Source organism: Mustela putorius, unplaced genomic scaffold, assembly GCF_011764305.1.
Source record: "Mustela putorius furo isolate JIRA1106 unplaced genomic scaffold, ASM1176430v1.1 tig00000095_pilon_pilon_pilon, whole genome shotgun sequence".
In the NCBI taxonomy this organism is placed as follows: Eukaryota; Metazoa; Chordata; class Mammalia; order Carnivora; family Mustelidae; genus Mustela; species Mustela putorius.
The window spans coordinates 4,769,920-4,796,518 of NW_025421280.1; the positions used below are offsets into that span (position 1 = coordinate 4,769,920).

General features: G+C 43.8%; 1 protein-coding gene across 1 annotated transcript in view; it reads left to right on the top strand.

Moving 5' to 3' along the window:
- Positions 1-23,465, top strand: part of EOGT (EGF domain specific O-linked N-acetylglucosamine transferase) — a 36,088-nt gene extending 12,623 nt beyond the window's left edge. Inside the window, exons 7-16 of the mRNA XM_045077931.1 lie at positions 491-597; positions 3,386-3,489; positions 9,744-9,836; positions 10,194-10,265; positions 10,837-10,923; positions 11,999-12,067; positions 16,965-17,026; positions 20,462-20,581; positions 22,392-22,494; positions 22,936-23,465. Coding sequence (XP_044933866.1) covers positions 491-597; positions 3,386-3,489; positions 9,744-9,836; positions 10,194-10,265; positions 10,837-10,923; positions 11,999-12,067; positions 16,965-17,026; positions 20,462-20,581; positions 22,392-22,494; positions 22,936-23,082 — 964 coding nt within the window. The 3' untranslated portion in view covers positions 23,083-23,465. The remainder of the gene's footprint in view (positions 1-490; positions 598-3,385; positions 3,490-9,743; positions 9,837-10,193; positions 10,266-10,836; positions 10,924-11,998; positions 12,068-16,964; positions 17,027-20,461; positions 20,582-22,391; positions 22,495-22,935) is intronic.
- The last annotated feature ends 3,134 nt before the right edge of the window (positions 23,466-26,599 follow it).

The following is a 26,599-nucleotide window of genomic DNA, read 5'->3' on the forward strand; positions in this document are numbered from 1 at the left end:
AATTTCTTCTTTGTCTAGAAAATGCCCAGTTTATCTTGCACACGAGGCTGACATTTGAAATCATTTTTTTAAAAGGACTTTTTTTTTTTTTTAGGATTTTATTTATTTATTTGACAGAGAGAGAGATGACAAGTAGGCAGAGAGTCAGGTAGAGAGAGCGGGGAAACAGGCTCCCTGCTGAGCAGAGAGCCTGATGCGGGGCTGGATCCCAGGACCTTGAGAGCACGACCTGAGCCGAAGGCAGAGGCCCAACCCACCGAGCCACCGAGGTGCCCTAAAATCATTTTTGTTCTTCATCTCAGCTAAGGAGCTAAAGCTAAAATTTGATGTCAAGTTATAGAAATGTTAGTATGTTGGAGAAGTTCCACATGTCTTCATAAGAGCATATTCTAGTAAGAAAATCCCGGTAATGAACAGATCCTCAGTTACAGTGTTGCAGTCGCAAGTTCAGGAGGAGCCCCTTGAAACCGTCTTCTATTCATCATTCCAGGTTTGCTGAGCTACAAAGCTATACTCAGCTCAACTTCAGACCTCTAGAAGATGCTAAATGTGATGTTGTTATTGAAAAACCAACCTATTTCATGAAACTGGACGCAGGTGGGAAGTTAAATTTGTCCCTTACTTAGTTATTGGTGAATGAGGCTTTGTTCCTTTTTTGATATGTGCACATAGTAATTTCCTGTGACTTTCTGGGAGGCTGCGGGACATGAAATAGTGGGTTTGGATTTTGCTTTCTTCTCTGAAGAAGTGAGCTCTTTTGAACTTCCCATGATTTGATACCTTTGGTATTTTAGAGGGAACCTTCAAATTTATATCAAATGATTCGGAATCAAAAGAGAGAAAAAGCTATATATACACGGGCACCTTCTGTAATGAAATTGACACCAACCGGTTTCTCTAATCACTTGATTTGCATTGTGCTGAGTTAGAAAAAAAATTAAGAGTAAAAACCACGTGTGTACCATGGGTGGAAAAGGAATGCCCACTGAGCTCTTCTGGCAACTTCCTGACATCGTTTCCATGACTGAAATGCCTCTGCAAGCTGGCATGGCAGTATATTCTTGGGGGTGGGGGCTTAAATTTAGAATTATTTTCCCATTTACACTTAGAGCTTGTGACTTTCAGCTCGCCAGCACGGCTTACCCTTGGGGAGACAGTTACCCTGGAGAGGAATACCATGGGCCCCGCGGCCTTGCTTGTCTCCTCCCGAGTGATGAGGCTTGCTGTGCCGCGTCCACACGCACCAGACATCGGACTTCCCAGGAAATATGGAGCGCCCTCTGTCATGATTAGTTCAGAACTGCGATAATGTATTGATGCTATTTTTAATGTGCTCTGCCTCCTGGAGCCCTAATTCTTATATAACAACGTTTGAGGTTCAGAAACCCAGACAAGTGGAGGTTTTTGAAATGAGAGCCAATAAGAATACTGCATGTGAGGTCCTGGCTCATTTCTTGAATATGCAAATTGAAAGGGGCGGAGCACATGCTGTGACCTGCTTTCTGGAGCTGTTACTTGGATGCTGGTATGCAGGCAGAAAAGTGTGTCAAGTGGGAACAATAGGCCAGTGTAGACCCTTGCTGTTCCTCTCCTATATTAGAAACTCTACTTCTTTTTTCTGACTTACACCCTCATCCTGGTTCCCTTTCCGCATGGACTTGCCCACGAGAGAAATGAGCGTTTTATAGAACATGACTTACTTGGGGGCGCAATTCTCGAGCATGCATTTTCTCCCTCCTTGATAAGTCCTTGCACCACCGAGCGCCCGTCTGGTTGAGTTCCCCAGTCCTTGTTCGAGAACCTTCTGGATGATGACACATGAAGGAGCTCATGTGTGCTGGGTGCTTACCCACCAATAAGGACATGTTGTTGCAGAACTCTCTTTTTCTCATTTATCGGAAAATACGCTCTTTGTCAGGTGGTTCTGAATGATGAAAGGAGTCGTCTCCAGATTATTCCTCCAAGATACCAATCTACAAAGGATTCTTTTCTTTTTTCTCTTTCTGTTCCCTTGAGATGTAATTGACCTGCAGCCCTGTCTACCTTGAGGGTATACAGCAGAATGACCTCACGGACTGAAAATGAAGATCTTTTACTCTTGTTTTTGGGCACACAACATTATTTTCCCTGTGGGAGGGAAGTCACAATATGCCGTGATTTCTGCTTTTGAGAGTCACCGTTTTTCATCCAGCCAATATTTTCTGACCTTTTAAAGTGCGTGTGTGACATGTCAGTTCTTGGAATTTCAGGCTGTTTAGTTTGGGGTATTGCCAGGTTGGACACTGGCTCCTGCAAACCTCAGTCAAAAGAACGCATGTTCGGTTTCTTTGGAATGACGGGCTTACCAGCTTAGAAATAGCTGCACCCACACTCTCCTTCCCCCTGTTGGACCCAGGAGCATCTGGGTCATCTTTAGTCTTCACTGTGGTTTCACTGTGTGGCATGTGTGGGGCTGGGTGCCTTGAGGCATAAAATCTTTGGGTGTCTCCTAACAAAGTTGCTGCCCAAGTATAAAGATTTCCTGTTTCTCCTAGAGAAAGGGACGTTACCAGCTCATGAATGAATGAATGGCTCAGCTGGGTTCAGCTCAGTTCTTCTGACTCCAAAGTTTATCCTCTTTCAATGAGAACATGAGACACCGAGCCCTTTTAAATGATAGTTAATATTTTCCCAAGAAGCAACGCTATAAATCACGATGAAAAGGGGAAAAAAATGACAGAAATGAAAAATACCAGAATGTTAATAGTGCCATCATTGTTGATATCTCTGTGATAAATAGATATTGCTTAATTGATTTTTTTTTAAAAGATTTTATTTATTTATTTGACAGACAGAGATCACAAGTAGGCAGAGAGGCAGGCAGAGAGAGAGGAGGAAGCAGGCTCCCTGCCCAGCAGAGAACCTGATGCGGGGCTCAATCCCAGGATGCTGGGATCATGACCTGAGCTGAAGGCAGAGGCTTTAACCCACTGAGCCAGCCAGGTGCCCTTGCTTAATCGATTTTTTAAAGTGATCATAAAAAATAAACTTAGTCTTCTTGGCCTTATAGTTCTACCCCATTTTGAGCTAAATAGACTTCTATTACTTTTTTTTTGGAATTTACTGATCATTTGTTCTTTAGTGTATATGGGAAAATACATTCCTGATTTCTAAATAGCCAATTCTAAGGTGAATTTTTGAACCCAATCATCTGTTAATTGAGGATTATCCAAGTACAGATCCTTCTGTAGAAATAAGAGAAATAAGAGAAAACTCTTAATTTTCTCCTCCCAATTATTTTCAGCTAAAAGTCTATCACACCATAAATAGGTGGGGTAGAATAAAAATTGTTGAATCCTTTGCTCTCTGGGGTTAATCAACATAGATTTCTTTTTTCCGATACTAGGTGTGAACATGTATCACCACTTCTGTGACTTTATCAATCTTTATATCACTCAGCACATCAATAATTCATTCAGCACAGACGTATACATCGTGATGTGGGACACAGTAAGTAAGAATGTCTTCTCTGCTTCAGCTTTGTCTTTGCCTGGCTTTTTGTCTTTTGCCTGGTGGATGTGTGGCTCTGATGTGGGGAAATGGGATTTTCTAAGACAAACAGATTGAAATATACACACCTGTAGACACATGCAGATGGGTGTGAATGTGTCTCTGCACGAACGTATCCACGAATGTATAGGCAGATAGGTTTGTGTGCATATACCTTTGTTCTTTGAATTTTTGAATCAGGCGGTGGACGATTTCTGTCCTTTGGGCAGGTGGAGCCCCAGAGATGCGTGCTTGGTGTTGATCTGAGACACACGTGGGAAGACTGTCATTTGCTTAACCTCTCTGACCCCCCCACCTGAACCACGTGGGGAGAGTGTGCCTCTGTTTAGCCGTGTGGCCTCCTGCCATTGCCCTCGGCCCTTGGTTGACTGTTGCTTCCCTTTGCTACTCGCTCGGTGACGCATTGGGCCGTGTGTGTCATCTCACTACGGAGGCGAGTCTTGGGTGTAAACATAAAGCCTTAGGCATAAACATAAATTCTTAGACATAAAACATGAAACGTATAAATGGCTTTATGTTTACACCTGCTCTTTGCTTTGCTGTTTTTAGCAGTGTTTGTTCCCTTCTTTTTCTTTGCCTGCCTTTTCCATGCTTCTTCCCATATCCTGCTCCACCTGCCAGGGTAACCCCCAAAGTGGTCACAGTCTGTCCAACTGTGAAATGGGATGATTCTAGTATCTAGCTAGTGTCCTTTTGAGGCTGAACTGTAGAGTGTGCAGCTAGTCTCAGTGCCTGGCACAGAGCACATGTGCTCTGCACGTTGACCGTGACAATGACAAAGAGAACAAGGGGTTTATGGTGTACATGGCAGGTTGCCTAAACTGGGAAGTTGGGACAGCCACCAAGTGATCATCGGAAGTTGACCTAGACATTCCAGCTCACAAGATGCTCATAGCACCTCCTCTTGGCATGAACGTTCCCGCAGGGGACCACAGCTTGCTGGCAGGACGGTTGCAGACATTTCTTCCAGGGAGAGTCCTTCTAGAAGCCTGAACAGCACAGCTCAGGGGTGAGGGGCTGGGATCCAGGTACCGATACCTCACATCCCACGGGGGCCACTATCTCCAGCACAAGCTGCCCTGATAGAGCCCCCAGGATCCCCACAAGAGACGGCCAGTTCCAAGAGTCACTGTAGCCTTTCCCAGTCCATATGGAACATACCTGTCGAGGCTGTTTTTAAATCACACGCAGGGTTACCAAAAACACACTTGACACATGCCGTCTTCCTTTCCCGAGAGCAGAGCCAGCCAGGTCACTGAAGGTCACGTTCTCCTGCAGAAGGGGAAATGGTTTCATGAATGCCCTTTTTTCACTGATACAAGGCTCATAGTAAAGCTACGTAGAAAGGTTTTCTTTATCCCTGCTCCATAGACCTGAAGTCCGATGAGAACTGGTCTATAATTCTTGACATGTAGACTCTCTCTTTTTAGTTTCTTCTTTGCAAGGATGTCCATTACCTTCTCGTGTGCCTGCTTAGTGACTGGCACAGTTTCTGTTCTTGAACATGTTTCTGTGAGCAAAGGGCACAACGGTCACTTTCTCCTCTTCTGTCTGTGCAAGTGCTTCTAGCCCACGGTCACTAGCTCTCAGAAGCCCTGCATGATTAACTCAGGGTTGTTGTGTTTAAAAAAAAAAAAAATTACACTCCATGGTATCTCATTTAATACTTACAACCCTCTGTGAAGCAGGATTTTTATTAGCTTATTTTGATGAGGAAGCTGAGATTCTGAGCCTCAGGCCATTGTTGTAAAAGCACAGCCGTGAGGGGTGAAGTCAGGGCCCCTCGTCGGTCAGTGAGACGCCAGTCCTGTGCCCTGGAACCATAGTGCTCTGTCTCCTCCCTTCCTGGTTCCCTCCAGATCCTATCAAGCTGATGGAAAGTTTTCTAGACACTTTCCCAGAAGCTTCCTTATACCTTGTGGCATGTTTTTCCATGCCTTCCTCAAGTGGACTAAGTTAAACTGAGTTAAAGTAAGTTAAACTAAGTTAAACTCCCCTTCTCTGCACCCGCTGGGAGGGCATAGGTAGAAAGCCTGGCCACCATAGATAGAAGTCCCAGGTTACTCCGTTAACTGGACACGTGGCGTGAGGGCATCATGGCCACGATAGGCAGGCCCAGGCAGGATGGATTTAGCTGAGCGGATTGGCCCCCCTGCTGTGACCGATCTCCTTTGGTTTGGTGTGCGTACACTTTCAACCCCATACTTCCATCAGAGAGGTCTTTTTTTCCCCCCAGAAAGAGAGAGAGAGACAAACAGACAGCACAAGCAGGGGAACAGCAGGCAGAAGGAGGGGCTCCTGCTCTGCAGGGAGCCCCATTCAGGGACCCTGAGCCGAAGGCAGAAGCTTAACTGACTAAGCCCCCCAGGCATCCTTGGTCAGAGCGGTCTTCACTAGTTGCTCAGTCAGGTTCTTGGGACAAATGATTCTGCCAGGTTACTCCAGACTCGAGGCCCACCGGACACTGTAGGTTGGATGATGACAGTGTTAGAGTGTTGTGTGGCTGCTCATTTTTCTCTTCTGCTGATAAGGCCTTGGAGGAAGCCACAGGGCAGCCTTCAGGAAGGCAGGGACACACACCTCCCACAGTGAGTGGCGGAGCCTCCCAGGCGGGGCAGAGCAGCTGAGAGAAGAGGGGCCACTGGCTGTGGCCTGCTGTTCGCGTCTTAGTGACTTTTTACAAAGTGTCCCTGGAGGACGCCTTCCCTGTCATCCTCTCCAGTCCTCAGGCACACGGCTTCCTTGCTGAGATGGGCAAGGCCACAGCCTGCAGAGATGCACAGAGGGACCCTCCGCAGATGTGTTTCTGGCCACAGCAGGGCTGATCTTAAGAAGCGCCATGAATAAAAGGGGACTTCCTGCAGACTTCCCACATTTTCTTGTGCTGAGTAGTTGCATAGCTTATGATTACTTTTAATTATGCAAATAATACCTGTTTATAATGAGTTCACACCAAACAGAGGTATGTAAAGTTAAGAAAAGTCTATCGGGGAACCTGGCTGGCTCAGTCGGTGAAGCATCTGCCTTCAGCTCAGGTCATGATCCCAGGGTCCTGCGATCAAGTCCTGAGTCAGGCACCCTGCTTGTTGGGGAGCTTGCTTCTCCCTCTCCCTCTGCCTCTTGCCCCCATGTTTTCTCTCACTCAAATAAATCAATAAAATATTTTTTTTTAAAGATTTTATTGATTTATTTGACAGAGAGAGAGAGAAAGATCACAAGTAGGCAGAGAGGCAGGCAGAGAGAGGGAGGGGGGAAGCTGGCTCCCTGCTGAGCAGAGAGCCCGATGTGGGGCTCCATTCCAGGACCTTGAGATCATGACCTGAGCCGAAGGCAGAGACTTAACCCACGGAGTCACCTAGGTGCCCCCACTGTTTTGTTTTGTTTTTGTTTTGTTTAAGAAAATTCCCCTGTCCCTGGAGGGGAGGGAGTTGGAAGTTGGGAAAGTGGATGAAGGGGATCAAGAGGTACAAACTTCCAATTATAAAATAAATAAGTCATGGGGTTGTGCAAAAAAAAAAAGAGTAAAAGTAAAAAGTCTCCTTTCCTTCCTCATCTCCAACTCCATTTCCCTCAAAGGCGACTAACCACAGTTCACATGTATGAATCCTCAACAAGACTTGACTTTAGCAAATATAAGTATATCCTTATCCAAAATTTATATAAGGATTTGCATAAGGATGCAGTAAAATTTGTGTAAAGGTGTGTTTCTATTATACCCTTACAGAAAATATGCTGTCTTGTATTTGCTAATTTCATGTTATATCAGGGACATCTTTCCAAGTGGGTACATTTAGGGTTTTTTTTTTTGGTTTTTTTTTTAGTGGTTACATGGTAATTAATTCGGTGAATGTTATGGATGTTTGGATATTCGATGTGCGCCTCAGTGGGTGTATGTGCTCCTGGTCCCACAACTATCACATTTTGTTTGTTTCCATTTTTGTGCCATTTTGGAAAATGCAGTAAACATCCTTTCCGTAGACATGTGTCTTTATATCCCCATTCCAGCATTTCTGTAGGACACATTCCTAGAAGTAGAATTTCTAAGTCATAGGTTAGGAGCATGTTTAAGTTGGAGACCTACACAGGAGGAAGTTTTATGCCATTTTTAAGGACATCCCCAATACAGGGCGCCTGGGTGGCTCAGTTGTTAAGTGTCTGTCTTGGGCTCAGGTCGTGATCCTGGGGTCCTGGGATCGAGCCCTGCATTGGGCTCCCTGCTCAGCAGGAAGCCTACTTCTCCCTCTCCCCCTCTCCCTGCTTGTGTTCCCTCTCTGGCTGTGTCTCTCTCTCTGTCAAATGAATAAATAAAATCTTAGAAAAAAAAAAAGTATACCCAAATATTCGTCAACATGAGGCTAGAAGGAAGTTCTTTTCTCCCCTATGGCAGTTAATTTGAAGTTGAGGGATATGCATAAGAAGCTTCTAGAGGTGGTTTTCCTGAATAATACATGATTTCCCTGAAAAGGGATCAGTCAGGATTGCTATATTTTATTAGTAAATTTTCCTTTCAAAGGTACCTTATTTTATCTGAAGTACTTTATCGCAAGAAACTATCTAGAATCACTTCTTTTAATTGCCCTGTATTTATTATTGAGCCAGAATAGGGACATTTCATTTTTGATTGTTTTGAGAAGGGCCTTTATTAGAATGGTGCTGGAGAAACATCGAAGGGGAAAAAAATTTCTTTATCACTACATCGAACAGTTCTCAGTAACTTTGAAATAACTCTAATATGTGCAACATAAAAATTTCAAAACCTGAAAAAAAGAAGGCAATAATGATGAAAAGACATGAACATAATGTATAGCCCACTGTAGACCCTGAATGTTGTCTTATAATGCATAGTTCTTACTTCTTTTGGCTGAATTTTTCAATCTAAGTTATACCATTTTTAAATAAATCGATCTCCTTCCTTTTACTGATGGAACACATAATTAATTTCTACTTTTCAAAAATGAAATGCATTCAGTAAATGTACTAGAAAGAACTGCTTCCTGCTATGAGGCAAACCACTATATGGAGATTAAGAGCTTTGAGTCTGGAAGCAAGCAGACTGGATTTAATCTCAGCCCTGCAAACACACAAGCACCACTACCGTTTATGCAAATTACTTAAATTTGTATTTCAGTTTCCTCATCTGTAAAATGGGGATGGTGATATCACCTAGCTCATTAAGTTTGTGGCGTGTTCATTTTAAGTGCTAACGATATAGGAAATATGCAAGATGCTATAATAATAATAAGTTATTATTATTATTATCATTACTATTAATGTTTGTTTTTTTTTTATTTGACAGAGAGATCACAAATAGACAGAGAGGCAGGCAGAGAGAGAGAGAAGCAGGCTCCCTGCTGAGCAGAGAGCCCGACATGGGACTCGATCCCAGGACCCCGAGATCATGACCTGAAGGCAGCGGCTTAACCCACTGAGCCACCCAGGCGCCCCATTACTATTAATGTTAATGGGGTGTTTCCACGTGTTACTCGTTAGTGAATGGGGAGATCATGTCATAGGATAATGTTCATCATATTTTAGTGTTGGGACTTTCAAGGCATTTCCTTTTTTTTAATTTTTATTTTATTTTTTAAAAGATTTTATTTATTTATTTGATAGAGATCACAAGTAGTCAGAGACACAGGCAGAGAGAGAGGGGAGGCAGGCTCCCCCGCTGAGCAGAGAGCCCGATGTGGGGCTCAATCCCAGAACCCTGAGATCACGACCCGAGCCGAAGGCAGAGGCTCGTCCCACTGAGCCACCCAGGTGCCCCTCAAAGCATTTTCTTACTGGGAAATTTCTTTTCAAAAGTGTATTCCATTTACCCTGATAATATCTGCTCACTGAAAATATCCCAAGTGTGTACAAGTGGTGGTGTCTGTGTATGTTGTGTGTCTGTGATTTAGATAGAAGATTCACAGGAGAAAAAACCCCACACAGGTTTTATTTAGAGAGATGAGTATATAAAAGGATAGGGTAGAAAAACAAAATGTTTTTAACAGACTCAGATTATAATTGTGGGTGATTATTTCTGATGACATTGCATCACACTCAGTCCTAGGCCTAAGATGAAAATCCATTTTTCTTCCATGAATTTTATGAGCTTGTTTAGGATCAAGCTGATTCAAGTATTTTGTTGCCCTTTGAAAATTCACGTTGTAGACTTTGGTTGCCCTAACCTCTTTTGTTTCCACTTGCAGAGCTCCTATGGATACGGTGACCTGTTCTCTGACACCTGGAAAGCCTTTACAGATTATGATGTTATACATTTGAAAACTTATGATTCCAAAAGGGTAAGGGTATTGGAAATTTTCCTGAAATGTCTGTAAATAACAGTCATTGCAAATGATTTACTCATCAAATAAATATTTAATATGAGCTTCTATTAGCTATTACCATTGATTCCTGACTTTGTAGTTTCTTTTTTTATAACTTTGAATCAGTCTTAATTATTAACCATGTAGCGTTAAAAAAAACTTTTCCTTTAGGTTTTCTAAAATTATGAGTTTCACTTGAGTGGAGTAGCTTGCTATTCAGAATATTTCAGTGCAAAAAAGAGATGAATTAAAATTTATTTTCTGTAATGATAAGTACTGTTTTGATGTGGTACAAATCGTGTTCCCTTTCCTGTACAATCCCTTCATTCTTAGGTATGTTTTAAAGAAGCTGTTTTTTCCTTACTCCCCCGGATGCGATACGGGCTATTCTATAATACCCCTTTGGTAAGCATCTCTGTTGTTCAAATTTGTGTTTATACATTTATTCTCGATAGGCTTTTAAGATTTATTTATTTTAGAGAAAGAGAGAAAGCGCACACATGTGTGCCGTGGGAAAGGCAAAGAGAGAGGGAAAAAGAATCCTTAAGCAGACACCCCATTGAACATGGGACTGGATTCAGGGCTTCCCCTAGGACTGTGAGATCATGACCTGACCTGAACGCAAAAGTTTGGCCTCTTAACCAGCTGAGTTCTCCAGACATCCCTGTTCTTTTTTTCTTTTTTTAAAAAAGATTTTATTTATTTATTTGACAGAGATCACAAGTAGGCAGAGAGGCAGGCAGAGAGAGAGGGGGAAGCAGGCTCCCGGTTGAGCAGAGAGCCCGATGTGGGGCTCAATCCCAGGATCCTGGGATCATGACCTGAGCTGAAGGCAGAGGCTTAACCCACTGAGCCACCCAGGTGCTGCCCAGACATCCCTATATAGGTTTTAAGATATCACTTATATATAACTTGCGAACATATTCAACGCTAATGCACAATCATTCACTGTGATATGAACACTGTCTCGTGTTAGATTTCTGGCTGTCAGAACACAGGCTTATTCCGGGCATTTTCCCAGCATGTGCTTCACAGACTGAACGTCACACAAGAGGGACCCAAGGTAAGGAGTACCTTACAGGTTCTGACATGAGCCTGACTTTTCACCCCCCAAAAAAAATCAGTGCCACCTTTTCAGAAAAAGAATCTGAAGATTCTGGGATAACAATTTGTCACTTGAAGTGAAAGTCAGATGTCACAAACCTGTGACAGATAAGCTAAGGGACAGTAGAAGTATGTGCTTTTCCCTGTCTTTTCCCACTTTATCTTGTTCTCCCCCAGATCCCTACCTAACCCACAAACCCCTGCCAAAAATTCCACCTAGCCTATTAACCCTAAAGATACAAACATGGTTCTCCAAAGGGGCACGTGCACCCGAATGTTTATAGCAGCAATGTCCACAATAGCCAAACTATGGAAAGAACCTAGATGTCCATCAACAGATGAATGGATCAAGAAGATGTGGTATATATACACAATGGAATACTATGCAGCCATCAAAAGAAATGAAATCTTGCCATTTGCAACGATGTGGATGGAACTAGAGCGTATCATGCTTAGCGAAATAAGTTAGAGAAAAACAACTATCATATGATCTCCCTGATATGAGGAAGTGGAGATGCAACATGGGGGTTTGGGGGGTAGGAAAAGAATCAGTGAAACAAGATGGGATTGGGAGGGAGACAAACCATAAGAGGCTCTTAATGTCATAAAACATACTGAGGGTGGCGGGGGGGTGGGGGGTAGGGAGAAGGGGGTTGGGTTGTGGACATTGGGGAAGGTATGTGCTATGGTGAGTGCTGTGAAGTGTGTAAGCCTGGCGATTCACAGCCCTGTACCCCTGGGGTTAATAATACATTATATGTTTATAAAAAAATTTAAAAATTTAAATTAAAAAAAATAATTCCACCCAGCCAGCCAAACAGAAGTGTAATAAACGGGTTTTGTCTTCTGTAGCTAAAGTGGATGCATTTTGGTTTCCTGAGAGAGCTCTGAAGGAATCAGGCTGAAAACATAATCGTCCCCTAAATGTGTCCTCACTGAGTTTCATCTCTGTGAAAATCGCGTTTTACGTTCTAGCATTCACTCATATGTGCAGGCATATACAGTATGACTTTGCCTTTTCCTTTTGATGACAGGACGGAAAAATCCGAGTCACCATCCTTGCACGGAGCACAGAGTACCGGAAAATACTAAACCAAAATGAGGTTAGTTTTTGGTATGCATTTTTAATATCGTCATATTGAATTTAACTTCCTGTGACTGATGTGCTTAATTTTTTTCACATTGCATTAAATGCTTTGATTTGAAATTATTAGCTTTTACAAAGCTTTGATGGCTCTGCCCAGTTCACTTATTGGACTTCTCTCCTGGGAGTCGGCAAACCACCGGTTGCCCAAACTAGATTTGCCTCACCGGAAATGTGCATCTGCCCCAGCTCAGGGGGGACACGGAGGTAGAAATTCAGATTCCTGCCTTTATTGCCACAGATTGCCAAATCGACTAGCAGTGGAAATGCAGGGGTCTCTCTTGAGCGGTGGTTGATGGAGTGTTGTGGCATCCAGGGGCTGAGCTAGAAGAGTCTCCGTTTTTCTCGGGACAGTGAGTCTTAGAAACTATTCATCTCTTAGGTTCTCAAATTCATTTTGATAGCATCGACTTGTACATTATCCTTAAATAAGATCTCCCTGCAAGGACCTGCCTACAACAGCATGGTTGGGAGATGTTCTCATAATAGTGTGGGTGATTGCATAGATCCGTGTTGAGTGCCTGCAATGTCCTGGGCCATATTCTAGGCTCTGGAGCTACAGCAGAGGACCAGACAGGAAACGTCCCTGTCCTCATGGAGCTTACACTGTCAAGGTGGGACAGACAAGAAATAAGTAAACAAGTGCCTAAGTAAGGCGATTTCAGGTAGTGGGCAGTGCTACAGAGGAAGTGAAACAAGGGGATGGGTTGGGGCAGGAGATGCAGGAGGAAGAGGGAAGCAGTCAGGTGAGGTGTTTAAAGACGTGCTGGTGGGAACAGAGCTCAGCTGTGAGCAGCCAACTAAGGAACGAGCCTCCCTGGCAGAAGCAAATGGCCTGTGGTATCCGGAGCTTTTGGTGCTCCAGGAATGGAGAGGTCTCCAGCATGACTGGCACAGTGGGAGAGGTGAGGGGGACCCCACAAAAGGTCAGAGAAGGTCAGGCAGGGTGTGAGGAGGTCCCGTATCTCATCAGCCTCAGAGGCCCCGGTGAGAAGATGGGTGGGTTTTATTCTGGTGGGAGGGAAGCCTTTGGGGAGTTTTCAGCAGGGTGTGGCAGGCGGAATCCACCAACAGAAGTCTCCGTCCTAATCCCTGGAACCCAGGACTAGGTTAGGTTATGTGGCAAAGGGACACTAAGCTTGCAGGTGAAATTAAGGTTGCTCATCAGCTGGCCTGAAAATGGGGAGATTAACCTGGATGATCCAGGAGGGCCCGATGGAATCGCCAAAGGGCCTTAAGCCATCCCCACCAGAGAACTCTGGCCTCTGCCTGGAAAGCTCTTTGCTTGGCTGGATTCTTCTCACTGACCGTATTTCCACTGAGCACCTCCTGGAAAGTGGAAGAGAAAGGCAGAATCCAGGAAGGAAACATGAGGATAGAAACAGGGCCAGAGAGAGGCTGTGTTCCTGGCTTTGAAGATGGGGGAAGGGCCCCGAGGCAAGGAATGCGATGGCTTCTAGAAGCTGGAAAAGGATTCTCCCCTCAAGCCCCCTGAAGGAGCACAGCCTGTGGACAGCTGTCTGTCTTGCCGTTGGGACTGCTGACCTGCAGAGCAGTGAGAGGGTCCATTGGGTTCTTCTGAGCTTGGACTCTGTGGTAATTTGTTCCAGCAGCTCGCTGAAAATGGATACACAGGAGGAGACGTGAACTGGCTTATTTATTTATTTGTTACACACTCTGGCTGCAAGCGTAGGAGCAGCGGGATTCACGCAGAGTTGCCGCTGTGGCGTCGGTGAGCGTTTGGGTGGAGGTGGAAGTAAATGGCTTCAGGGTCGGTCTCAGAGACGGGGTCTAGGACTCTTCTGTCGGAATATGCCGGTGCCTGCGGGGTCAGGCCGGGGAAGGTGCTGGGAGTCAGAGCTGAACTCCCGGGCTTTTAGCTTGAGCAGGTCAGTTGGAATTGAGAGGGAAGAAGTTAAGTAGGAGGGGACTGGAGGCAGGTTTGTGGGTAAAATGTTTTACGCAGATTAATTTGGATGCGTAACAGGCAGATCAAAATTATGTAATTAGTGTCTTGAGATACATATGGATTACAGAGGACATGAGCATATGGTGTAATGAGACATTGATTGGAAGCTGTGGGTGGAAGAATGAGCAGGGGTGTGTGTGTGTGTGTGTGTTAAAGACCTGGAAATAAAAATGTATCCAGTGATGCAGTGCTGGGGTAGACAGATCGGCAGATCACAAGTATATATTGGCGGACATAATACAGACCCACTGCTGTGGGCCAAGCATGTTACTGTGTGCTCCCCCTGCATGTTCTCCATGCTCCCAGCAAACCCATGAGGTTCCTATTTTATTATTACTTTCTGTTTTAGATAAGAACATGCAGGCTTAGAGGTTACAGAACATGCTTCAGGTCACCCAGCAAGGGAGCAGATGAATGGGGGGTGAGCTGAGATCATTAGGGTCTGAGGCTGCTGCTTTTTTTTTTTTTTTTTAAGTCATCAGTTTTTATTTTATTTTATTTTTTTAAAAGATTTTTTAATTTATTTATGTGACAGACAAAGATCACAAGTAGGCAGAGAGGTAGGCAGAGAGAGAGGAGGAAGCAGGTTCCCTGCTGAGCAGAGAGCCCGATGGTGAGAACCCAGGACTCTGGAATCATGACCTGAGCTGAAAGCAGAGGCTTTAACCCACTGAGCCACCCAGGCACCCCCTGAGGCTGCTTCTTAAGCAGAGAGCTCTACTGCCCCAACACGAGTGAATGTGAGAGGACACTGACCTGTCTCGTCTCCCCTTCCGTCGGGACGGCTGGCCAAAGAGCAGCATCAAACCCTGGCAAGTGGTCCAGCGCGAAGGGGTAACACCAGTGGGGGCCGCAGCATAGCCAGCGACATGTTCACCTCTGGTCCCACGGACTGTGCGAACCATGTTGCCTGCAGGGGGGACTTGGCAGTTCGGATCTGAACTCTAAGCCAAAGAGCACCCACTGGCTGCTTTTCTCCCAGTGACTGGAAAAGGTAGCTACCCAGCAGAGAAGAAAGGCCCTTTGAGTCTACCCTGATTCATGAATAGATCATAAAACCCAGGGCCACCTGGGGGGCTCATTCAGTGAAGAGGCTGCCTTGGCTCAGGTCGTGATCTCAGAGTCCTGGGATCGAGTCCCACGTCAGGCTCCGTGCTCAGTGGGGAGTCTCCCTCTCCCTCTGTCCCTCCTACTGCTTGTGTTTTCTCTCCCTCTCTCAGAGGAATGAATAAAATCTTTAAAATCACAAAATCCAGATGCTCTCGTCAAATGCCAGTTCCTGCAATCTTGCCCAACCTCTGGGGTGCGTAATCATGTCAGGGCACTGTGGCCACCTCCACGGTGTGATGAGAAATTGTAAAAACAAGCAGCAAACAAATAAACCAAAACCTGTTTGTTCAAGGACCCTCTGAGACGAGATTCTTTTTTGTGCGGCCTCATCTCGTTACAAGACCAGGGCTCGTGCCCACGGATTAATTCACTTCTGGAAAATGGAATTCCAACCTATCCTCACTCCTGCAACTCCCTGACATAAGCAGTATGTTCAGGGGACCCAGGGGCTGTCTAGAGAGAGAAACTTCCATTCCGTGACTGTGTATGTGTGTAATGGGGGAGGGAATTGGATGTAAGTCCCTGCCTGTTGCTTTTTCCACGGCATTGCCTACAAACACAGGTTCCAGGCTCAGAGGACCTGGATTTAATTTTGGCTCTGCCCTTTGCTAGCTGCAAGATCCTGGGAAAGTTCCTTAACATCTCTAGGCCTCCATTGTATCATTTAAAAATAGGCGTACGGTGGCAGGGTGGGGGGGCGGGAGGAGCCTGGGTGATTCAGTTGGTTAAGTATCTGACTCTTAGTTTCAGCCCAGATGATCTCATGATCTCAGGGTCGTGAGATCAAGGCCTGTGTAGGGCTCCCCAGTCTCAGCGCAGTCTGCTGGAGATTCCGTTCCCCTCCGTCCCCCCTCTGCCCCTCTCCTCATTCACACGTGTGGCACTCTCCCTCTCTCAAATAGATAAATAAATAAGCTATTTTTTTAAAAAAACAGTAGGTATACGGGGGTGCCTGAGGCTGGCTCGGTCAGAGGAGCATGTGACTCTTGATCTTGGGATCGTGAGTTCAAGCCCCGCATTGGGTGTGGAGATTACTTTAAAAAATAGGTGTAAAATAATATTTACTTGGTATGAGACACATACGAGGATTCAGTGACCAACACCTAAAGCACTGAGCATTGCCAACACGGTTGAAGTGACACTTTTGTTATCGTCGCTGTTGTAGAAGCGCACACCACAGGCAACAGGGTACAAGAGCGAACATTTCCGAATAGCCATGACCCACCATGTTGGGACACAGAGAACCATGGCTGTATTTCTGCTACTAGGTTAACCGTGCTTTGTTACTTTCTGTTTCCTGAGAGAATAATTGTCTTTCTGTGTAGATTTTCTGCCAAAAATTCATTGTTTTCAGAAGATAAGGCCCAAAGCACAAGTAGCTTGTCTGAAATGAGATCAAGGATAGGGAGAAAGCTCGTACCCTACAGCCAGGAACAAGGGAGGTGCCCCGTCTAGGTTGAAAAATTGCAGGACTAACAGCAAGCAGTAATAGTAGCAGCTAACACGTAGTGGGAGGTGAGCACTTCCCTCCCATGAATTTTCCTCTTTCAGCCTTCATGACAACCAAACCCCGCGTGGTGGGATTTTATGGAGATGATGTGGCCGAGGGGTGATATCTGCATTAGAACTCAGTTAAAGGTTCAGAAAATAGACCTGAGTGATAGGTAACACCCAAAAATATTATGTATGAAAATAAGACCTTTTAGGACTCAAAGGAAAAATGAAACAGAAGAGAAGGAAGCAAAAGACATTCTAAGTGTTTTTTTTTCCCTCCTAGCTGGTAAAGGCACTGAAAACAGTGTCTACGTTCGAGGTACAGATTGTTGATTACAAATACAAGTAAGTAATCTCCCACTCCTGGGCAGGGGCTGTTGTCTTTGGCCTGGATGTGTTAATGGGGCATCAGAGGGTTTTTCTGATGGGAGCTGTCGGTGCTGATAGAGCCGCAGAGGCAGGCGGACGCCTCCGTGAGTGATGTGAGCGGGACCCTGGGCACACAGGGTCGCTTTCTCCTCAGCCGTGTGGGGTCTGAAGTTTCGACACCATCTAATTGTTCAAGAGACATGGCAAGCGAGATTTCTTTTTCTGAATTAACATTTTCATTTGAAATTTCTGAATTTTTACAATACTGTTTTTTTTTTTTAAAGATTTTATTTATTTTTTTGACAGAGATCACAAGCAGGCAGAGAGACAGGAAGACAGAGGCGGGGGAGGCAGGCTCCCCGCCGAGCAGAGAGCCCGATCCAGGACTCGATCCCAGGACCCTGAGATCATGAAGGCAGATAGATGCTTAACCCACTGAGCCACCCAGGTGCCCCAGAATTTCTGAATTTTTAAAAGGTGGCAAAAAACAAAAACAAAAAAAAGGGGCGGGTATGCCAGAGTGGTGCAGTGCTGTTAAGTGTCCAACTCTTGGTTTCAACTGAGATCGTGAGCTCAGGGACCCTAGATGAAGCCTTACATTGGGCTCCACACTCTACCCAGAGTCTGCTTTGGGATTCTTTCTCTCCTCTTCCTCTGTCCTTCCCCCACACTCACGCTATCTCCCTCTCTCAAAAATAAATAAATCTTAAACACACACACACACACACACACACTAAGTTGGCAACTAATTCTGAATTTTTAAAAAAATGTTAAAATGTTCCTGGCCTAATTTGTCCTGCTAGATGCTGGGTCTCCACGGTTGGCCTAAAATTAGTTCTGTGGGAATAATTTGAGGGTCAGAGAGAAACATGAAGTTTCTAAAAATATGACAGAGTATTTGCATTTCTTTTAAAGCTCCAACATAAGCAAAAGGCTTAGAAAGACAGAATATGCCTAACATTTACTGTCAAGGTAAGCCCTGTGGATATGAAAACAATAATGCTGTAAAGTAGCGCCTGTTCCTGGTTGAAGAAGTCAAGCAGTGTGGAGAAAAGCCCAGAAGGAAAGGTGAAGACTTTTCTGTCCTCCGCTTTCCCACCTACAACATTGTCTTGTTTTCCAAATTTAACACTACAAACAGTGTCTATGTTAAAAAAGAAAAAGTAGCCACATACCAGCATATGGGTCTCTGTTACTGATAAGTTAGAACTTAACAGTAAGAAGGGCATCGTCTGGCTGGCTCAGTCCGCAGACCGTGTGACTCTAAGGTTGTGAGTTCGAGCCCCATACCGGGGGTGGAGCCTACTTTAAAAAACAAAAAAAGCAGGGGAGTTTCCACACCTTATTCATCATGCAGCCGTTCATTTATACAATAAATCTTTACCATGTACCTGCCAGCTGGTCACAGGCTCTGAGAGAGAATCCAGTTACGGAGGATGGCATGGCTCTGGTCTTGAGGACCCCAGACCCAGAATACAAATAAATAGCAGTCATAAGAACAGCTACCACTTGTTGGGACTTACTCTTATGCTTTATCTCATCTCACTCTTCCCACAGTCTTAGGGGGGTGGCAAACTGTTCCTGTCTCACGGATTACACGGTGCAGTGGTGGCTCCCATCATTGCCTCGGGAAGACACGGAGGAAGAGGAGGGCCCGAGGTCAGGATGACACAACTGGGGAGGGCACCTTGGACGCACTGGCGTTGACTGGCCTTTAGGATCTATAGGTGTTTTTCAGATGAAGGAGGAGTGACAATAAATTCAGACCTTGCCAGTCTGAGGGACCCGTTACTAATAGAGTACACGGAGCTTTGCTTCCTTATCCTCAGACTCCGGGGTTCTAGCCACCTGGGCACATACTCCTCCTTCCCCCGGCATCAGCTGGCATTCCTGGAGAAACCAAGGCAGTCTGCTTGTCCCTCTTCTACTGCGCCCCCCTACCACTCACTCATTCTCTCTCTTTCTCTTTTTCTCTCAAGCAAATAAATAAATAGAATCTTTAAAAAAATAAAATAAAGATGAGACGCTGGAAATTCTCATTCTCTTCTTAAATCCCAGATAATCTTGGTCATTTTTTTTCCCCTTTGGGTAAGCTGCGCCGGAAGATCGAAGGCCACTGTGTGTGTTCAGAGGATTATACTTAGTCTGGTGTTTCTTGCCAGCCTCATTTCAGTGGACTTTTTGGCACTGACTTTGCATTCAGAGTTGGCATGTTTTTTAGGGTCTTGAATTTGGAGGACACTTTTATGATCTTAATGTGCATAAAATTAGTTTGTCGCAAAGGCAGGACAATGCCTTGGTGGTGTCTGAGCTAATTTTAGGTATACCCAGATGGCACTGAATAAACCTCAGTCACACAAGGAGAATTTATTTTTTTAAAAAAGAATCTAGGGATGCCTGGGTGGCTCAGTCGGTTAACCCGATGCCTTCGGCTCAGGTCATGATCCCAGGGTCCTGGGATCGAGTCCCGCATCGGGCTCCCTGCCCAGTGGGGAGCCTGCCTGTCTCTGCACCTCTGCCTGCCACTCAGCCTGCTTGTGTGTGTGCGCACACACTCTCTCTCTCTCTGACAAATAAATAAATAAAATCTTTTAAAAAAATGTTTTAAAGTAAAAAAAAACTATTATTATCTTAAGGAAGTTGTTTTTAGTCTGATGCTAGTATAGCACAACATCTCTTTAGTGCCTAATTTCCCCATTTCATAAAGAGTAGGCTCCTGGCTCAGAGCTTTGCCTTGCTGTGGGCTCTGCCTAGATCTGAATCTTTTTCCTTTGATTATGTCTGCTTTTACTGTTTGGTTTGACCCATGTTACTGGTTTTTCATTTAAGAGAGTTCTAAAAGTTTCCTTCTAAAATAAATGCATTTAGGGGCACCTGGCTGGGTAGAGCTTGGAACGGTTGATCTCGGGGTCGTGAGTTTAAGCCCCACATTGTAGAGATTACTTTTAAAAAATGAAATATTAAAAATAAATGCATTTAAGTTTTTAAAAAAGTGAGCGTACTTAGAAAACAATGTTGAATTATTAAATTATTAAGTTATTGGGGCGCCTGAGTGGCTCAGTGTGTTAAAGCCTCTGCCTTCGGCTCGGGTCATGATCTCAGGGTCCTGGAATCGAGCCCCGCATCAGGCTTTCTGCTTGGCGGAGAGCCTGCTTCCTTCTCTCTCTCTGCCTGCCTCTCTGCCACTTGTGATCTCTGTCTGTCAAATAAATAAAAATAAAAATCTTTTAAAAAATTATTAAGTTATTAATTACTGGAGTAGGCTTGAAATTGGCAAAACGCCATCGTGGAATGCAATTTAAATTGGGAAATGCACTTGTGTAAATATTGTTACTGTGCGTCATGAGCTAAGTCATCTTAACAGTTTCTCTCGTCTCCCCACCTGTCTTTTGTTGTTCTGTATGCTCGCAGGGAACTTGGGTTTTTGGATCAGCTGAGGATCACTCATAACACGGACATATTTATTGGAATGCATGGAGCTGGTCTTACCCATTTACTTTTCCTTCCAGACTGGGCTGCTGTATTTGAACTGTAAGTGTTTGGAGACAGCTTTCTACTGGGCAAATAATGCTTTTTATGCATGCCGAGACGGTCCTTCAGACCTTCAAAAGGTGTGACATTTACTCTTTACAGGAAAGGCCCATCATATTGGCTTCTAGAAAGAAAAGAAACCTCAAGTTAAAAATACGAAGACACCATTTACTTAGCAAGCAAATTCCGCTTTCTCCCTCCATCTCATGATGACGAGGGAGATGTGAGTCTGTGACTTCCGTCCTCAAAGCTCGTTCCTGGGGGTCTCTCGGGCGGTGATCATCTCTCTGCCCTCTGTGTCGTTATTGTGGTAAAATGCAGCCCGTATGTTGCATAGCTGTGCTCACGGCAGCCCTGTTCCCAGGAGCGACCCGCACGTCCATCGGCGGATGAATGGGTTCCACAGACCGTGAAGTGTGGGTCTGTGTGCATACCTCTGCCTCAGCCAGCTCTAAGAAAGGAGGGGATCCTGTCACAGGCCACAACGTGGACGAACCCCGAGGACCTTATGTTAAGTGGGATCAGCTAGTCACGAAAGGACACACAGTGTGTGATGTCATGTATGTGAGCTTCCCGGAGGAGTCCGGTTCCTAGAGACGGAGCCTGGACCGGGGGTTGCCGGGGGTGCAGGGCAGAGAGGGAAGGGAAGAGTTCATGTTGCCTGGAAGGGACTTTCCGTCTTGCAAGATGGCGGATTTGGTTGCACAGCATGAATACACATAACACTACTGAACTGCACACTTAAAAGTGGACGAGATGATACATTTTATGTGTTTCCTACCATTCAAACTGGTTCAAGAACCTGTATGTCTCACAAGAGCACGGCTCAAAAACACAAGTCAGCCTTGTGCTCACTGATCCCATCCATAGGGAAACTGAGGCTTCAAGTGAAAGTGATCTTTCCGGGGCGCTCCTTTCACTGGGTGGGTGGTTATGGGGATGTGGCCTCCTCCCCTTTGGTAATTCTTCCCTGGACACCATGCCTCATCTTTCGTTCTGGACACGCCAACAGCGGTTACTCTTACCTCCTCTCTCTCTTTGTGTCCGAACACCAAGATTTAAGTCAGTATTTTGTTTTGTTTTATTTTATTTATTTATTTTTAAAGATTTTATTTATTTATTTGACAGACAGAGATCCCAAGTAGGCAGAGAGGCAGGCAGAGAGAGAGGGGGAAGCAAGCTTCTGGCTGAGCAGAGAGCCTGACGCAGGGCTCGATCCCAGGACCCTGACATCATGACCTGAGCCGAAGGCAGAGGCTTAACCTGCTGAGCCACCCAGGAACCCTTCACTCAGTATTTTAAATGGGAGACTACTTAGAAAAAAGTTGTGAACTTCCCACATTCTGCAAAAATATCTGAAATTCAGATACATTAGAGAAATAGCCAGAGAATTATGGATTCTGTCTCAGCACTTCATGTGTCCCAGGAGAGAGAGAGAGAGAGAGAGAGGAGGAGGGTGTTAAAGAAGGCAGGCAGGAAGGCAGGGGAGGAGGAAAGAAAGAGGTGTCATTGATAACCCTTAGGCCTTAGAGCTCAGCAGATTGGGCTATTGGTGCAATATCAAGTTCACAGGCTGTCAGCCCCGTTGATAAACTTCAGTTCCTTCCGAACCTTGATCCTGTTTTGTTTTTTAAAGTTAAGGTAGCCTAGTTATGAAGCTATTTGAAAAATAATCCCCATTGATCTTGTGCCCTAGTTACACAACGTTTTGCAGGAATGTAGTTGGGAGGTGCATTATTCCTCAGAGAAGTGTCGATTTGGCGAAACCCCTGGACACAGGTCTCATGTGTGGGTGCCCTTGCGTCCTCAGGTACAACTGTGAAGATGAGCGCTGTTACTTAGACCTGGCCAGGCTCAGGGGCATCCACTATGTCACCTGGCGAAGGCAGAACAAAGTCTTTCCTCAGGATAAGGTAAAGTTCAATGATGAAACTCACCTTGTTTTGTGAGTTTTTTTTTCTTTTCACCTCATTTTGCTTTTTCATTGGTGTAAAATACCTAATTAATATGAAAAACTGTCATTAAACTTCAATCCAAAGATAAACTCTTCTTCTCTGGAACAGTGAGTTGTATTTTATATTTGCAAGTTGGGGCAAAAGGGAAATTCATCATTCCGTATCTGTATGTTAAGAAGATAACTTTGGGAAATTTGGGCCTAGGAAGATCTATTAAACTATATATAGGAGGGAATCAGTAAACTATAGAGCAGTAGGCCAAGTCTGGCCCCCCACCTGTTTTTATAAATAAAGTTTTATTGGCACAGTTGCCTTGGCCAAAGGAAAATAATTTTATTCCTGTTCAGAAAACCATGTCCTCAGTGACTTACAGATTTATGTTTTGGTTTGGTTTTATAGGGCCACCACCCAACTCTGGGGGAACATCCGAAATTTACCAATTACTCTTTCGATGTGGAAGAATTCATGTATCTTGTCCTTCAGACTGCAGACCACGTAGTACAACACCCAAAGTGGCCATTTAAGAAAAAACGTGATGAGCTATAAGTGTGCTGAATCAGTTTGCAAAAGTCTCTTTGTTTAAATAGTCCACCACCCAGCCTCATGTTTAAGTCAGCAAAATACCTTGTTATATCCTAGCCCCAAGTTACCTTTTCTATACCAAAACATGCCTTCAGGATAGTACTTAAGTGTTTTAGAGTCTTCAACTGTTTCCTGTGATTTTTGTGTCATAGCTATTTATCAAGATACTGTTTTTGCACTGAAAACTTTATTCTTCATAGTTCAAAAATAAGGCTGTACTAGGCTCGCTAGTACATTTGAGCTTCTTAGGTCTACCAAAGTTTTCACGTTTCTTGACTTTAGAATTTGTAAATGTTTTTGTAGATTACCATGGGATTATAATTCTAGAGGCTTCCAACTTGTTTGTGTTATATTTAAGTAAATTCATGGAAGCTTTTTTATTTGCCAAAATCTGTTTCTAACACTGTTTGTGGTAGGAAAGGAAAACATACCACACACACACACACACACACACACACACACACAGAGTGTTGTGATTCTCAGAACCTAACTGTAGGTAGCCTACTCCATGTTAGAGATCAAACAGTGTTATAAACAGGTCTGTTTTACCTTCTCAGAGTCCAGACCAAATCCCACAGAATTCTCTGCTGTATCTAAGTGATGTCCAGGTTATATGCACCAAAAATTTGTATAAACCATGCTGCTGCAGTAATTTTTCTAACGGATTTCAGATGCAAATCATGTTTTCCCAAAACATAACAACTACATGTGATAAAAGCAAATCAGAATATCCCTTGGAACATCTTGGGGTATACCTTCTAGCTGGTTTCCACTAATTCCTTCTTTGCCCTGGAGAGTCTTTATGTCGCATTTATGTATCAAAGTGTTGTATCCGGTGTGCACAGACCTGTGACGGCATACACCTGTGTGTGCCATCTACCTCTTTTAGCACACACGGATTCCCCTTTGAGTTTGCAGGCTTCACAGTAGTTACATGAAGAGCGTTTTTCCCGATCAAAAATATAGACCCTCCCCCCCCATAAAAGTAAGTAAAGTCGCATGTGAATTATCCATTTCAAAATGAAAAAGAAACCATGAGAAAGTAGCATTGATTAAAAAGAATCTCTGAAATGCAGACCCACACTTTGGGATTAATTTCTCACTGTTGATGAACTTTTAATTCAGGGGTCAGAAACGATGGATTTCATTTTCCGCAAAATGTGAAGTTTACATTTTATTAACACTTGAGAAATCCAATTTAGGATGAATGACTTCTATTTTTTCAAGTAGAGGATTAGCAGAGCTGAGAATTTTTTTTTTTTTTAAACATTTTAGCATTGTAAGGGAAAAAAGAGAATATGCGACAGAGAAGTTATCCAAGAAACGCAAAATATTTGTTATTTGGACCTTTCCAGAACAAGTTGGCTGACCCCTGCTTTAAAGGATTATGAACAGTCTTCTAGAGTTTAGGGATATTTATTAAAATCTCTATAAAGACAGTAGTGCTTCACTGTAGTAATAGCTCGGATTTGGGTGTTAAAATTGTGTAAAAAGAAATGACAACCTATGAGTTTTTCAGTGAATGGTGTGATTGCTCTTTGTGCAGAATAGTGAGTCACCACAGGGAAAAGATTTCACTTGGAAAAGAATGTGAAAGCAGCATTGCACTTTCCATCAGGGAGGTATAAGCATCTGAAAAAAAATGTGTGAATGAAAAAAAGTCACTGTCTATATTCTTACCTCATTTTAAGAAGTATGTACAAATGCAATTCTATAGACTAGCAAGAATTCCAGAAACGGAGGACAGTTGCATAATACAACTATTATATTTGAATATTTTGCATTTATAGAGAGAATGCTTTTTATATAAATGAGTACATATGACACTTTATAGAATTAACTTTTATCAGACTTTTTATATGGGAGTAAAAGATCTTTAAATGGCTATAAAATTTAAATGTAAAGAGGGCTTTTTAAAAATTAAGTCTTGAAAAGAGATGGATTTCATTGTACATTTTGGGTATGACTTCGAAATAAATCTTTTTATATTTTATTTGAATACTGGAACACTTTTCAAGGTTTTCTGTGTCCGACTGTTATATGCTTACTCTTTGGCAATCTAGTAGCTTTAGATTAGAAAAATTAAATAGCTTGCTGATGAAGAAATCATTTTCAAGAAAAATTATGCCTTACGTTTGTTTAGCAGTTAATTATATGATGCTTTCATGTGCGGTATAGTGTGTAACTTTTACAAAAATGATGTAATAAGTATTGATCTCATTTTTCCCATTAAAAAAGTCAGATGCTGTTTAAGGGACTTCCCTAAAGATCACGGTTCTTCTGGTCCCACATCCATAGACTTCCATTGTGTTACTCGCTTGCTTACTGTGTACCAGCTGCTATTTTAGGTTCTGGGAATACTGTGAGAAGAACAGAAAAATGTACTTGCCTTCATGGAGCTTGCATTCTGGTGGAGGAGACAGACATGAAGCAATATAAATAAGTAAAATACCGGGACGCCTGGGTGGCTCAGTTGGTTAATAAGTAAAATACGCTGTGTGCCAGATGCTAATATATGCTAGAGAGAAAGCTAGAGCAGGAGCACGGAATGCGGGTGGATTCCTGGGGTGATTTGGAGTTGGGTGCACCTAAGCAGAGGTTGAAAAAAGTCTTCAGTGAGGTAACATTTGAGTCATGATTTGGAGTACGCAACCCAGGAAGCAATGGCAGATAACCGGACGAAGAGCATTTCAAGAAGACAAAACAGTACATGCAAAGGTCCTGAGGCAGGGGCATGCCTGGCACATTTGAGGAAAAGCAAGGAAACCAGTGTAGCTGGAGTGACTGAGGGGGAGAGGAGTAAGGGATGACAGGTTCTGAGACTGGAGTGCAGATGGCAAGACTCTGATCTTTTGTTTCTGATAAAATGGGAGTTGTCTTTGCAGAAAGGGCTAATGACCTGACTTACTGGGAATAGGAAAACTCTAGCTATTGTGCTGGGAACAGACTGCAGAAGGATCCCTTAGATTGTGTTCTCTGGGAAGCAGACTCTGGAATGGAGATGTTTACTTCGTATTGTAGAAGGGCTGTGTGGACCCTATGTGATCTCTGTCCCAACTTCTTGTTTGTTGGTCCCCCCTTATGCTTTTAAAAATGTGAAAAACGTTCTTTAGATGTTTAAACCGAAAGCAGAGAGGTGAAGCAACTCAATCAAACCTACACAGCTAAAAAGTAACAGATAGATTAAATACAGGGCTTTCTTTGTGAAGGAATTCAAACAAGAGTTTGCAGGAAATGGAGGGAGGGAGTTAGGAGGGAGGAATAAGGGGAAGAAGGAAGGAAGAGGGAGACAAAAACCAGTCAGGGAAATAGAGAATGGGAAAAACACTCCTGGAGCTAGGCCCTTTCTTGTGGTTATAAAATAGTTTTCTTTGAAACACAGTCAATGGAAAGAATTTGAAAAATAAACGTGCTTTTTTGTAAAACTAGGGGCATTTAAAGCAAATCAGCTCGGGTATGACTGCCTTAGGTTTAAAATAAC